A 15,645-nucleotide genomic window follows, 5' to 3' on the forward strand; every position below is an offset into this window, starting at 1 on the left:
GCCCTGACACTTCCAGGCGTATAATAATTCCCTCATAATGCCTGGTTTTCCAGACAGGGTAGACAACCTGTGTATTTTTTCCCTCTCTAAATGTTAATAATGAAAAATCCAACCTGTGACACTCTTATCAGAGACTTTACAAAACCTTGCAAGGATTTTAATACTACTCTGTAAATAATGTTTAGTAATGTTAAAATATTAAAGCTTGTTTAAACATTTCACGCGAATTTACAGGCCTAATGAAATATAAAAAAAAGAATGAGCTAAATCTTACCTGAGCATCGTGAAGATGTATCTCGCACTTGCAGAATCTTTTCCGCCCTGAAGCCTGGTTCCAAATTGACCAATGGGCTGAAGCAGGTTGATGTTATTGCTGCCCACAAAATTCTGCGCCAAGTTAACAATGGTCGCCATAAGCGACATTTCACCGTGGTGGTAAGCCGACTGTTCAGCCACGGATGCTCCCAACTGAGCCACTTTCACTTCCTTCTTGTCGTTACGCTTTAGACAAGTGTAAAGGACTTTTCTCTGACCCGGCTTTAGACCGTCTATCATGTTTGGTATCGACCTCACATTATCGTAGTTACTGAAGAGGACCAATTCGACGTTCACGAAGTCGGAGAAGCTCACGGCGCGAGTCTCTTTTTGGTACAAATACCGCTCACTAAGTCCTATCTCTTTCCTTCTCTTGGTCTCTTCCATGTGACTTGTCAACCAGTCTTTTCGCTGATCAGCACACTTCTTACTGAAAGCCATGATGATGTTTTGATCGTCTTGATCACCTTCATACTTAAACTTAATCCTATGTCTGGTCATGTTTTCAAAGTACTCCTTTGCCTCAGCAGCAGTGGAAGTACCCAAACCTATGGAAAAAACAAATTAAATCCATAATTCTGAACAGAATAAATGTACAATAAATGTGGAGAACAAAAAAAATAAACCTTTGTAGTATTTGATTTTGTATGTGTGATAGTTTTCCGTTTCCTTCTTCCAGATTTCAAATTCAGGCAACGAAAAGAAGGAAAAACATTGATTTCCCTTTCTCGCTTTCACGATTGGTGTGATAAACTCCTCCACGAAGTTGTGCTTTAACAACGAAGGCCAGTTGTGGTGAATGAAATTGATTAAAAGACCTTTGATGTGCGAACCGTCCTAAAAGTGCCAGAAAAATTAGTGCCATTATATTACCATTTTCGACATATTTATGCAGAAAAATTCCGCTGTTAAGAAGAGTATTTAATAACCTGATCCTGATCTGTCATGATCATCATCTTTCCGTAACGTAGAGTCTTCAAGTCATCTCTGGTTTCGTACTTCTTTTTGTATTGTAAACCGAGAATCTTGATCAAATTGTTAATCTCAGCATTTTCGAGAATCTGCTTGTGGGTTGCTTCTCGTACATTTAAAATTTTACCTAAATATTTTTAAAGTTATTAAAAAATATTTCTAATTGTAAATTAGCTTAATTAGGTATCAACCTAGGGTGTCTACTCCAGGAATTTAATTAACATTACAATAAATTCCTAAATATTTTAACATGATAGATCACTTAAATAATTAAATAATACTGAATAATGCTATTGAATTTACTTATTAATAACAATACTGAACTTCTTTCATTTGTCTCTAAAGTCCATCAATTTGAATAATTCAAACAAATTTTTATTTTATCTACTTAAACGTAAAATTCAGTGCATATTTAGGTAAAATAATTTGAGTACTATATTACATTTACTTAAAACCGCTTAAAATTCCTAATTTTTTAAGTAGAATTTGGATTTCCAAACATATAGATACATTTTTCCTCAAATAGTTGAATTTTCAATCAAAAAGATTGATTTTCTACCAAAAAGACTATGTTTCAAATAAATACGTTAATTCTCAATCAAACAGTTGACTTTGAACCAATAAAGTTTAATTTTCAAATAACGGCTGAATTTTATACTAAAAAATATCAGTTTTCAACCAAAAATGGAATCATTAAATTTTCAGTTAAAACATTATTTAAAAAAAAAACACCAAAAATATGAATTCGTAACAAAAAATGTATTAGTTGATATTTCAAACAAAAAATAATAAAATTTGTAATAAAAAATATTGTAATTCAACCAAAAAGAACAAATTTTCAACAAAATATATGTAATTTCAAATAGATACTTGAATTTTGAACTAAAACCGATCAATTTTCAGCCAAAACAGAAGTTGAACTTTCAGTTAAAAAATTGATTTCAAACAAGAAAAAAACGAATTTTCAACAAAATATTAAAATAAATTAACATAAAGCTACTTTTACAAATGAAGAATAAGTGCTACTGAATTTAATATTGCAAATAAAAAAATAACGCTTTCGAAAAAATTTCGACATTTCCAGGCTTTCCAGTTAGGGTTCTTTGTAATGTTTTGAAATTCATATGAATTCTTTGAAGAAATTTTGTTATCTTCTCTAAGTGTTTTGTATTCGTTTTAAATCACTGGAATATTTGAAATTATTTGAAATCTTACCAAAAAATTTTTATATTGTTTAAAATATTTGAAATATTTTTAAATCTTTGAAATCTACGAAAACTTCGTGAAATTTTTTAAAATCTTTATAAAATCTTTGAAATATTTTTGAAATGTTTCGTTCATTTTTGTTCGCGAAATATTTTCTGTTCGTTTTAAATTATTAAAATCTTTTCAAATCTTCTCAAATTTATTAAAACCTTTCGAAATCATTAAAAATCTTTTAAATGTTTTGAAATCTTTGAAATTCTTGAAATGTTTTGAAATCCTTAAGAATTCTTTAAAATATTTGAGAAATCTTTTGTAATTTAAAATCTTGTCAAACATTCTTAAATCGTTTAAAATCTTTGAAATGGTGTGAAATCCTTGCAATCTTGTATACTGCACCCTTGTTGAAACCTTTGAAATTCTCGTATTGTTTTGAAATCTTTATGAATGTTTTATGAAATTTTTGAAACTTTTTTGAAATCTTTTAACATCTCCTAAAATATTTTGAAGCTTTTTAAAATCTTTGAAATCTTTGTGCAATGTCCGAAATCTTAGCGAAATGTTCGAAATCTTTGCGAATTCGTTGGAATTATTTAAATAATTACAAATCATAGTGTAATCTTTTGATAGCTCCTAAAAAATTTTGAAATTGTTTAAAATCTTTGAAATGTGGTTTAATATACCCATTTTAAAATCTTTAAACTATTTTGTAAGTTTTAAAATCTTTGTGAAATGTTCCAAATCCTTATGAAATTTTCGAAATCTTTGGGGAATTTTGGTGAAATCTTTGTAATCTAGTGTACACGCCTTTTTGAATGTTTGATATCCTTGAAATCTTTGGGAAATCTTCAGAAATTTTTATAAAATCTTTCTTGAATTTTTGCTTGGAAAATCTTTTGTATTCATGGAAGTCACTGAATTATTTGAAATATTTTGAAATCTTCTAAAATGTTTTAAAATCTTTGAAATCTGGTGTACTGTACCCTTTTTGAAATCTTTTAAATCTTTAAAATTTACAATGTTTGTAAAATTGCTGTGAAATCTTGATTGAAATCTGGTGTGCGTGCCTTTTGTAAATCGCTAACGTGCGTGAAATCTTTATGAAATGTTGAAGATATTTAAAATATTTTGAAATCTTTAGAAATATTTTGTAACCTTTTGAAATCTGTTATACACTCAAAAACCGAGTGTTCAACTAGTCAAAAAATCCGTTGTATGGCCATGGCTTATTCTAATTCTGAATCTGAATTAACATCGAAATTTTGAACTAATAATTTTTATAATTTCTAAGTTGAACATCTCAACAAAAAGTGCCTTTTATTAAAATCTTTATTAAATAAATCTTTATTTATTCTGTAATAAACAGAAGATAAATTATACCTTGACGAATAACAAAATTTCCAGCAGCAAGATTTTTTCTACACGAGATGTTTCTTTCATAATAGACTGACAGATTTAAATTACTCTTCGCATTTAGATAAAATGAATGTTTTAATGAAAAAGAAAAAAGTATAATTAAAATTCAAAGTTTTCTTGAAAAAATCAAGGAGATTTCCAGGCTTTCAGGGTTTCAAAAAAATTCAAGGAGAGTTCTAGGTTTTCAAGGTCACAAGACGCCCTATACAAAGTAAATCTGTAGTTCAGACCGTGTACCAACCTTTCAAAGGAAATATGCCGAATTTGTCACGACCAATCGAAGACATTCCTGACACAGCCATCGTTTTGGCTGAGTCTCCCTCCGTTAATATTAAGGTACACTCCATAGATCTACCAGTACCTGCGTCGTTAGCATCTTCCAATTTCGGAATTCCTGATAACAATTATTAAATGATAAATCCGTAATAAGTAAAAAAAAAAGTAAAGTCTGTGAAAAAAAAATACCTTGTAGTTTCCTTTGCTTAGATTTTGGACCTAGTTTCTGCAACTGACTGTCTGCTTTAAATTTGGCCCAAGACAACACCGATTCTACTATTCCTATTTTTGTTACCTGAAATAAAATTTGATTATCGTGTTTGAAACGGCAGACATAAGCACTGGTTGTGTTTATCAGAACCTTATACATACAGTCGTGATAAACTTTTCACTAAGCACACACTTTGAACCAAAGCTCTTAGCCTGAAGAGTCATGTTCTCTTTCGTTTGCGAATCAAAAGTAGGGTTGTTAACGAGACAATTCACAAAGATCCACATGTGATTTTTAATCTGGAACGGTTTAATAGCGATGCCCCCTTTGTTTTTCTTCTTCAACGTCTCGAGGAGTTGTTTGACAATCATGTCTGTTACGTGGTCAACATGTCGGCCGCCCTGAAAATGATTGGCGATGAGCATTACAACAACAATTTATAATCAAGCAAAATCCAAATCTAAAAGAGAGCAAAATAAAAGTTACTTTTGTTGTTGCAATGCTGTTTACAAACGACATCTGCTGGAATCCTTTGTCAGACAACGTCATTGCTACTTCCCAGCGAGGTCCGCTGTGCTCGTAGGCAATTTTAAGTGGGTTTCCGACGTCATCTTCCTTTCCTTTGATATACAGATCTATGTAATCTTTGAAGTTCTTGACTGGAACTCGGGTACCATTGAGAAAAACTTTCACACCGCCGCTAGAAGCAGCTACATCAAATGCTCGACGAGACATTAGTGATACAATATCGTCGTCTAGAGACTGCATTTTGAACTTTGTTAAATCAGGCGAAAAAGTAACTTTCGTGAAATCCTCCCCGGCAAATTCTTTGATTCTTGGTTCACTCGCTTTGCCCATATTGTTACCCCAAGTCTGTAAGAAACAAACGTATTTATAAATACGTATACGGTTAGTAATACACAATTAAATTCGATAACAAACTTCATCCGGGTGGCGATTCAGTGGGCGACTTCAACTTCCCTGTTACATTTATCAAATTTATCAAATTTCCAGGTCAAGTAAAAGTAACATTTTTCTATTATGATAGAATTTAGGAGAATTTAAGAAGTTATGATTTTTAACAATATTTTTATTGTTCAGGTTATATCAGCGATTGAATATAAATTATTTTCTAGCTCATTAATTATTTCACACTGTTAGACTGAAACTGTAAAACGTAAAATTCAATTGCCTCATATTACTCAATAAAGACCACAAAGTAGAATAAAAAGACCCCACTCCCGGAAAACTTAGACCGTGTTTTATACACAAATCAAAAATTTTCAAATGTATTAATTTATTAAAAAAAAAAGTTTTTTCTACTTTAAAAGATAACTTTTTAACAAAATACTGGAATTTTTAACATAATAGTTGAATATTCAACCTAAAAAGACAAATTGCCAACGAAAAAGTAACATAGTTTATATTTTAATAAAAAAAGAATTAAATTTCTACAACAAAAGAAAAGAATTTTAAAACTAAAAAGACGAATTTCCAACAAATAAAGATTTTTCCCTAAAAAATAAATAAAAGTCTATATAAATTATTGAAACTTCAAACCAGAAGACAAATTTTCTTTACAGAAATTCAATTTTCAAACAAAAAATATGACTGTTCTACAAAAAATTAATTTTCCACGAAACTGATGCATTTTTAAGCAAAAAAAAAGAAGAAATTTCAAACTAAAAAAATCATTTTTACAACAAAAAATGCGAATTTTTAACTAAAACATGTCAATCTTAAAAAAATGGAAGTTACATTTTATGTTAAAAAATTAATTCTAAACACAAAAAAGACGTATTTTCCACTAAACATATAAATTTTAAACCAGACATAAGCCTTCAATCAAAAAAATTCACAATGCAGTTTAACTTTGACCCAAGCAGTTGAATTTTTAATTAAAAAAGATTAATTTTCAACAAGATAATTAAACTTTTCACCAACGAGATAACTTTTCAACTTAAAATATAAACCTTGAACAAAAAAGTGACATCTTAACAAAGCGATTTAACCAAATGTTTTAAACAAATTAGTTGAATTATCAAGCAAAGAAAAACGATTTTTAACCAAAAAGTTGCATTTTCATACAAACAATGAAATTTCTTCTATAAAAGATGACATTTTATATAAAAAAGATAAATTTTCAAAAAAATAATTGAATTTTCTGTTGAAAAGGATTTTAGTCGAGTTTTCATGATCAAACTATGTAGTTGTTAACAAGAAATAATTTTCTATCAAAAAATTGAGTTTTCAATCCAAAAAGGATGACTTTTTAACAAAATTGTTGAATTCTCTAACAAATAGTTGCCTTTTTATCAAAAAATATGAAATCTATCTTAAAGCAGAAGAATTGTTTATTACAAAAAAATTTGAGTTTTCATAAAAAAAAATCCATTAATTCAGTCACATCAAAAACTGAATTTTTGTAACAAGAAAAAAAAACATTTTAAGTTTCTACGAAAAAAAATTGTAGTTTTAATAATAAAAAAAAAAAAATTTCAATAAAAAGGGATGAATTTTTAACAAAATAGTTCAATTATCTATCAAATAGTTGCATTTTTATCCAAAAAGATCAATTTTGTACTAAAACAGATGAATTTGCAATAAAAAAAATTTTTTTTATAAGTGGAACTTTAATCAAGAAAATATTTCAGTTCATTTTTCAACACCAAAATATAAATTTTAAACAAAAAGTAAATAAAAATAAATTCTGAGATTCTCGTAAATTCTCAGAGAATTTATTTCTCGGTTACATTCTCGATAATATTCTCATTCTCGTTACCGTTCTCAAAGTAATATAACCGGCTCAGAACTCTCTTCTCAACATCCTTCAACACCAAAGAATAAAATCTTCCAAATAAATGAATTTTGAAACAAATACTTAAATTTTCCACTAAAAAATCTTAATTTTTACAAAAAATGAAAGTTAAACTTTTAGCTGCAATAGTTTTCAACCAAAAAGATGCATTTTTAAACAAGAAGATTCTATTTCAAATAAGAAGATTAATTAAAAAAAAAGATTAGTTTTCTATAAAAAAAAAAACATTTTTTCATCAAAATATATGAATTTTTAATTAAAGAAGACAATTTTTCAAACAAATAGTTGAAGCTTGGACACAAATAATAATGATTTTCAACTGAAAATAGAATACCAACAATTTTACTTTAAAAAATTAATTTTAAACCGAACATAAAAGTTTTCAACTGAAACAATGAACCTTTAACTCAAATAATTGAATTAAAAAAAATAATAATTTTTACTAAAAAAGATAAATCAACTAAAACTTTTAAACTTTATGTGAAAAAATTAATTTTCACAATAAAAATAACAATTTAAAAAAATAGTTCTATTTTCGAACAAAGTGATGAATTTAAAAATAAAATTGTAAATATTTAACTGGTGAATCTTTAACTAGAATGATTGTATTTTTCACTAGAAAGATTAATTTTCAATCAAGAAGATTAATTTATATCAAAAAGTACGAATTTTCAACTAAAAAATATAACTTTTCCACCAAAAATTGAATAATTAAAGTTTTAGTCAAAAACTGAATGTTCAACTAGAATTTTTAAATAAAATTATTAAATATTTAACTGGCATAATTGTTACATTTTCAGTTTAAAAAATTTCAATCAAATAGCTCATTTTTCAACCAGAGAAATAAATTTTTATTTAAAACGATGAAAATTTAACAAAATTCATTTCTAAAAAACGAGTTTAACTTTCAACTTAATAATTTTATTTCCTTCCATCCCAAAAGATACATTTCCAACTAAAATTATAAACATTGAACTGGAAAATTGAATTTTTAACTGAAAATATCAATTTTCAATAAAAATGGAAGTTACATTTTTTGTTTAAGAAATTAATTTTTTTAAAATTTGATTCATCTTCAACTGGAAGTTTAATTTTAAGCAAAAAAAACGAATTTTCTGCAAAAAAGGGGCGAATTTTCACAAAGTAGGATAAATTTGCAAACAACTAGTTTAATTTTTAAATAAAAAATATCAATTTTCAAACCAAATAGTTGAACTATCATCCAAAAAAGATACATTTCAACCAAAAATAGAATGTTAATTTTTTTGTTAAAAAAACGTATTATCAGTAAAATAGTAAAATTTTCTACTGGAATATTTTAATTTTCAGACAAAAAAAATTGATTTTCAACAAAGTAGGTACATTTTTAATCAGAGATGAATTTTCAGTTAAAAATATAAATTAAAAAATTCGATGTTCCAAGTAAAGATAAATAAGGAGGAAACGAATAAAACGCGATAAATCCATTTTTTGAACAAAATTAGAAAATGAATGTTTCTATATGTTTGAAATGTCATCAATTCGATTACCAAACTCGTCAGCGACAAAAATCTCACAAGAGAAAACAATTTCAAAAGGTTTTTCTCATATTGGAAAATAATAAACATTCAATAATAAATCCTGACTTAATTAGAGTAAACTAAGATAATCTGAAACTTGAATTTTATTGCGATCATAAGCAAATTCCCGGTTTTTAAATTAAATTCCCGGCCAGTAATTATTAATTAATTAATTAATTAATGTGTCAGATTTACCTGTTTCAGACTTCTCTTGTACTCTTTGGAAGCAGTTTCAACCGTGAATCGATGACTGAAAATGTTACATAATTTTGCTCCATATCCATTTCTGCCTCCAGTTACTTTCTCCTCTTCGTCGTCATAGTTTGAGGATGTCAACAAGTGTCCGAAGATCATTGTTGGCACGTACATGTTCTCTTCTTTATGAATAACAACTGGTATTCCTTTACCGTTATTCCACACTGATATAGTGTTGTTTTCTCTGAAATGTTTTTCATTATTCAATCGCTTCTGCAATACAACTTTATTTATTATTTTAAGCTAAACGCATTTGATTTTCATTATTCTGAAATAACTAAAATATTAAAACATCTCAATTTCTGATTCAGCAACCTTGCACGATTTAAATTTTAAAAAAAACTTAACAAAGAATTTTGAATTCTTCAACCTAACATTATTCAACATTTTTATTGGAAATTCTTCTTTTTCAAAATAGGTCACGATTCAGGGCGAATAATTTAGTAAAAAGTGCATAGAATTGCGACTGGAGATTTTATAATGTAAAAAACCATATTTCAGGTCCCTTAGTAAGGTTCTTTCGACGATAACTCGTTTGATGTTGATTTCGCCGCAAAAACCAGGGTGGCCGTTTTAATCGACGAAATAAATTACCGGTAATTTCTCGGTTTTTTTCCCCAGTTCGCAAACATTTTTTACAGGCACTGAAATTTAAAAAATGAAACTCTAAAGCTAAAAAATTTTTCCACTTGAGGTGATAAAAACTGAGCTCAAAGCATTCGAAGTGGAACTGTTAAATTTTGAACTTTAAAAATTTAAATTTAAGTTTTTATTTTAAAAAATTTGTATTCAAATGCTCAATAATTTACGCGTATCAAATTAAAGGTACTAAAATTTTTCAATATAAAAAAATATAAATCAACGTTATCATGTTCAATGCTCTAAATTAAAAAATCAATCAATAAACTTTAAAATGTTCAAAATTATATAATTTTCAGGAATTTTAAGCTAGCAACATTAAGTATTTAAAAATTGCAAAATTTTTAACTGAACACTTCTAAAATTAGACATTCAATTTTTTTTTAAATAGCTTAAACATCCTTGGAAACTTTAATTTTATTTTAAAATCTTGAGAAATCTATAAGTTGTTTAAAATTTAAAATTATTTTGGAACGTTTTTCAGAACTTCTAAATATCTGTTAAAATTAATTGAATTTTTTCTACAATTTTCAGAAAATCCTGCAAATTTGATAAAATTTCTTTATAATTCGGACGTATAAATAAAAAATTGACCAGTTATTATTTTTAGGCGTAATTTGAGTAATTTTAAGAGATATGTAGAAGTTTTGAAAAGATTCAAACTTATTGTAAAACTAGAAATGATAGGCTAATATAAAACAAAATGTAAATTTTCACAGATTTTAAACAAAAAATTAGATTCTTTTCAAAAATTGTGAAAGGCTTCAAAAGAATAAAAACGTTTTCTTAAGATTCATAGGAAAATTAAAAATAATTTTTAATTTTTTTAAATTATTTTAAGAGAATATTTAAAAAGTTTTTCAAAGATTTAAACAAAATTTTCAAAAAAGATTCTAGAAGATTTAAAGAAAACTTTCTAAAACCTGCATGCTTATTTTTAATCTTATTAAAACTCCGAAATATCTCTTAAAATTATTCAAATTTTTTGTACAAATATTCATTTGTAAATATTCAATAATTAATCTTTTCTTAATTAAAAAATTTCAATTAAATGGGTTGAAACTTGAATATTTTGGGCTGAAAGGACATTTTAAATTTAATAAAATCCTTTAATTAAGAATATATTATTATGAAGTTATTTTTAAGTTGAAAATAGTTTTTAAACTTTCAGTCACACTTTCACTTTTGTTTATTAACTGAGACTTTCAAATTGAAACCGTTTAAGTTTTCACGTTAAAATCGGAAAATTCTTCAATTTTGAACTGATTAAAAATCTTTTTTGTTCACTTTTGATTACTTAAAGTACAGATAAATTTAAAAAATTGATTTATTAAATAAAAATGTTTTTTTTTTTATCCAAAATTTTCAACATCAAAGGCTTTTATTTTATATTTGTTCAAGTCTTAAAGAAATCATTTAAAAATTCTTTAAATTAAAAATGTGAGCTTACAAATAAAAATTTTTAATGCAAAAAAATTATGAATTACGCATTGTAAGCTAAATAATAGCATAATTGAAAAACATAACAATTCAACTAATTATTTTAAAACTGTTTAAATCGAACGTGGACAGATTTTACTTCTACAAATGTGTAAAATTGAAAAAAAAAAATTCACTGTCATTTCCCGGTCCAGCGGCCACCCTGAAAAAGATCCTCTACAAAAATCCCATATATATCTTCGGAGATAATACAGCGCAATATACGATACTTCTAATAATTACAAGAACCAAATAAATGTTTTTTCCTTATATTACTGCTCGGTTTGATTGCAATTATTAATTCTGGTGGAGTCTGAAGATGATTCTACGGACAAAGATGAAAATGTTTAATCTAATACATATTTTATTAATTTGTAAAAAAGCTGACTGAAGGTGATTAGAGAAAAATATATTCTTGCAGTCGAGAAAATTAAATAATTATGTATTTTGATTTATTAATTAGTCCTAGAAACAAAATTTCGCAGATCTAGGGCCTATGAAAAACTGTAATATACGAATTTGAATTTTTTGTTTTAATTTTTTTACAATCACTTTCTGGTTGCCGGATCCCCTAGCCTTCCTGATATGTATTGTTAAGAATGTGAAATTATGAATAAAGTTAAGTTCAAACACAAGTTATAATATGGTGAAGCTTTATATAATTGTTGTTCTTTAAAGATTGATAATCAATTTAGAAAACAATTAAATATAAAGCACATAAAAATAGCATAAAAAAATTATTGCTCTAATCTCTTCGCTACAGGATAAATAAAAAATACTTACGCATCTATATCTATTTTGATTGAATCCATTTTCGGATCACGTTGTTTATTATCAGCTGCATTAACCAGGATTTCGTCAAATATCTTATAAAGCCCAGGGACGTACTTTATTTCTCTCTGAACCATCGCTTCTTTTTCTTTGTCGTACACCCACATCATCTCAGTGATAAACTCAACTGAACCGATGTACGTGTCAGGTCGGAGCAAAATATGCTCCAACTGTGATTTCTTCTGGTAAATACCTTCGATGGTTTTCTTTTTAGAGCCTCCATCTCCAGCTCCATTCTCTACTGCTGAGCTCATTTTGACAAAACGCCGTTTAAAATATCTGAAAGGAAATATTCCTTAATAATCTACTGAAGTATATTTACTATAGTTTGCTTGCACATTTTTTAGTTCAATAATGGGCTTCCAACCTTTTGTCAAGGTTTGATCACTCACGATAAATTTATGGAAATTCCACGTAACAAAACTTTTTCGGTAGTCCTACTCCACATTAAAAGATAAATAAGAAAGAAGCCTTTTGCTGAAAAAGTGTTCCTTTAAACATTATGTTGATAATGGAATAGGCACCTAATAAATAAAAAAATAAAAAATAATACTGGGCTTCCCGGCATTTAAACTAATTTTTCTTGTATATTTATAAACCATTCGTAGAAAATTTTGTTTACACAAATTTGATTTTTTTTAAAATCATTAATACTTTAGGAAATAGTTGTTTCAAAATGTAAAATTTTTTATTTACTTTTAATCATACCTTTACATTACATTATTTATATAATAAGATGTGATCTTCGTCGAACTTGGACAAAGTATTGTCGTATTTAATCGTAGTTCATGGGGAAAATGTTTTTTATATAGATAAATATTTACCGAGGAGGGGGTAAATATTTTGGGATTTTCCTAGCTACCGTGTAGTTCGGCGATCTTTAATTCTTCTAATGACGATAACAAAATTTTTGTCCAGTACAGTTTAAGTGTGATTTTTTTATTTATGAAAAGCAGCGTTGACTATTTTTTAAATTAACTATAATTTTTTCATAGGGATCTAATTTATTACATTTTTCGATTCGGCCTGAAAAAACTCGTTTTTCTTTTCGTTTATGAACCGTAAGATTTTAAAGCGAAATGTTTATTTTTTATTGATTAAAGTAAGGTTTAAGTGTCTTAGTATACCTAAAAACACTTGTGCACCTGCAACGATGTTCCATACAATATTTCGCACAACAAAAATAAATGAATTTTATTTTTTAACGTCAAATTTTTAAGCGAGAGTAAATGCAAAGGGCGTGAAAAAAACCTATTGAAACTGTAGTCGACAACTTTTTTTATTTGCTATTAAAACCATTCAAAATCGCCAAAACATATGGCACATTTTTCAACAACTACTTATCGCTTACTTTTATAAATAAATATCTCACCTGTGAACCTCAAAACTCTTTAAGAGAAACCCCTAAACCTTCTTTTGAGATAAAAAATGTGGCTTTTAAAAAAAGCAAATTTGTCACGATCAATGGAAAAGGTGTACAAAAAAATTAGGAACTATAATGTACAAAATGACTGGCTCATTAAGCTATAGACTTTGATGCAGTTTGTTAAAAGTTCTACTAGAAAAACTTTCTGGGCAGTTTGAAAAAAAATATTGGAAATCATTTCAGTCTTTTAAATACAACCTAGGTCTACTTGATAATTAATAATATACAGCTTTTAAAATGTTGTTCAATTTAAAAGTTCCACCGAGATAGTTACAAAATATATTTAAAATATAGTAAAAATGTCGATTGGAATTTCTTATTCTACCAGAAAAATAGTTTCATTCTATTTTTTAAGGTTTGAAAAGTACGTAATTTTTGTCATTGTCATCAAGGTAATTTGCAAGTCTTTTTTTAAAATTATTTTTACAGTATAATCAAATATTTATTCAAAATTAAATAAACTAACTGCGGTTTTTGGCACGCCTAAAATTGGTGCTACAGAATATTATGAAATAACAACAATTTTATACATTTCAAAAATGGGAACAATTCTGGCCGCTGTGCTTTTTCATATCACGCAGTTTCCGGAAAAAATGCATTTTATCATTTTTAAAATTGCAAAAATAAATTTTCACAAAAATGAATATCAACCATAAAAAATCCGAGTAGATATTTAAATGTGCAAACAGTTTTGGGTTAAGTCAACCGAGGTTAGTTACAAAGACGAAATGAAAATTTGCTTGGCATTTTTTAAAGTGTAAATATAAACCTACGCGATGGCATACATACCATTTTTGAAGCTTTGATTTCGCTTCCAACTGCTTCAAGATGGCGCTGGAGTTTCGCGCCAAATAATAGGGGTTAGGGGTAGCTGCAGCCAAAAGCTGTACCGGTCATTTATACATCTGATATATTAGTATTTTGTTCATTTCTTTAATATTATTTCGTGATTAAAAATCACGATTTTTAAGATAAAATTGTTTAAAAGTAAATTCCGTTTATATTGGGCTTTTTCGTATGAATTTAATATGGATCGCAATTAAAGATGGTGGCCATAAATTGGTATCAATGATGGTGGCTAAATGCCAGGACCATTGCTTACCAAGCGTCATGAAGCCACATGAAGCAGACGAATTGCAAAATCAAGAAATGTGCAGACATATTTGCAAATTTCAGTTTTATATACGAATGCATCACAAGTAAAATTGTATTCGCAATAAACTTTGGCATCCTGAAATTTCGCGAATATTTCGCAAATGCGAAACTAGCACCAGTAACATCACGACTAACGCTAACCTTAAAGCTTGTAATTTTATGACGAAAACTCGTAAATTTAATGAACTATCGAAAGAACGAGTGCATCTGCACGTTTTTGAAAATTGCAAAAATTATTGTTAGTTGGTACTTAAAATTTGTTCAAATCTGATATACCATGGCAGATAATGAAAACAGAGTTAGAATTGAATCCTGATTGTAGGTAAAGGATGCAAATGAAATAAACGTAAAAATAATGAATAAACAGTAAGCGTTAGAATATTACCTGCTTCTCCCTTAATCGTTTCAAAAATGAATTCCGTTTTCTGTCACTTCATCGGGTGGGAAATCCGTCACCCATCGCCATTTAGAAAATTATGAAGTGTACACGTAATACGCTTTCAGATCAGAAAAAGTAGAGTACAAATTATTGACAGATAAAGTAATGAAGTAACCATAAACAACGGAAAAACTTTCGCAAGCGATGATAATTCCGTTCTCCCGATCCCGCGCGAAGTGACACCCTCAAAGAACATAGAGCAAAGATATATAAGAAGTAGTGATGGAATTGGATGGAACAACCAAAGATATTATAAACTTAGATGCGACACCTCACTAGCGAACCTATGACAAGTTCTACAAACTAAAAAAATGCCTCTAGTTAGTAAGAGATAGAAATATGCCTGTCTCCTTTTAAGCAATAGCGTTTGTTAGTTCTTCTGACTTATTACAGGTTCGCTAGTGAGGTACGGCTTCTACAGAGGGTCCAGGGATGGAATTCCTTGATCGGATCTCTCTTTATATCGCATAAAACCAAACAGAGATGTTCGATCGGTTTGAAAACGATCCACTCCAACTATCTCTTTCCATCTGAATAATTATGCTTTAGGCTGTTAACTATGGAATTTAAAAAAATATAGTTCTAAATTTTAATCCGAAAGCTTAACAAAGGACCCTTGAGTGTCGGCTACTCTATTGATATAGCCTCTGC

The 15,645-nt window shown here is 28.0% G+C and overlaps 1 protein-coding gene across 3 annotated transcripts in view; it reads right to left on the minus strand.

The window, feature by feature from the left end:
* Positions 1-15,178, minus strand: part of LOC117176084 (DNA topoisomerase 2) — a 35,423-nt gene extending 20,245 nt beyond the window's left edge. Inside the window, exons 1-11 of one of the 3 annotated variants that reach the window (XM_033366104.1) lie at positions 14,941-15,178; positions 12,367-12,498; positions 11,927-12,253; positions 8,966-9,209; positions 4,880-5,266; positions 4,555-4,794; positions 4,372-4,477; positions 4,148-4,300; positions 1,245-1,414; positions 942-1,152; positions 275-863 (exon numbers count right to left, since the gene is read on the minus strand). In XM_033366104.1, the coding sequence (XP_033221995.1) occupies positions 275-863; positions 942-1,152; positions 1,245-1,414; positions 4,148-4,300; positions 4,372-4,477; positions 4,555-4,794; positions 4,880-5,266; positions 8,966-9,209; positions 11,927-12,253; positions 12,367-12,422 (2,483 nt within the window). In that variant the 5' untranslated portion in view covers positions 12,423-12,498; positions 14,941-15,178. The other 2 variants (XM_033366113.1, XM_033366122.1) reach the window with 2 other exon arrangements.
* Between the last annotated feature and the right edge of the window lie 467 nt (positions 15,179-15,645).

Source organism: Belonocnema kinseyi, chromosome 1, assembly GCF_010883055.1.
Source record: "Belonocnema kinseyi isolate 2016_QV_RU_SX_M_011 chromosome 1, B_treatae_v1, whole genome shotgun sequence".
Taxonomy (NCBI): domain Eukaryota; kingdom Metazoa; phylum Arthropoda; class Insecta; order Hymenoptera; family Cynipidae; genus Belonocnema; species Belonocnema kinseyi.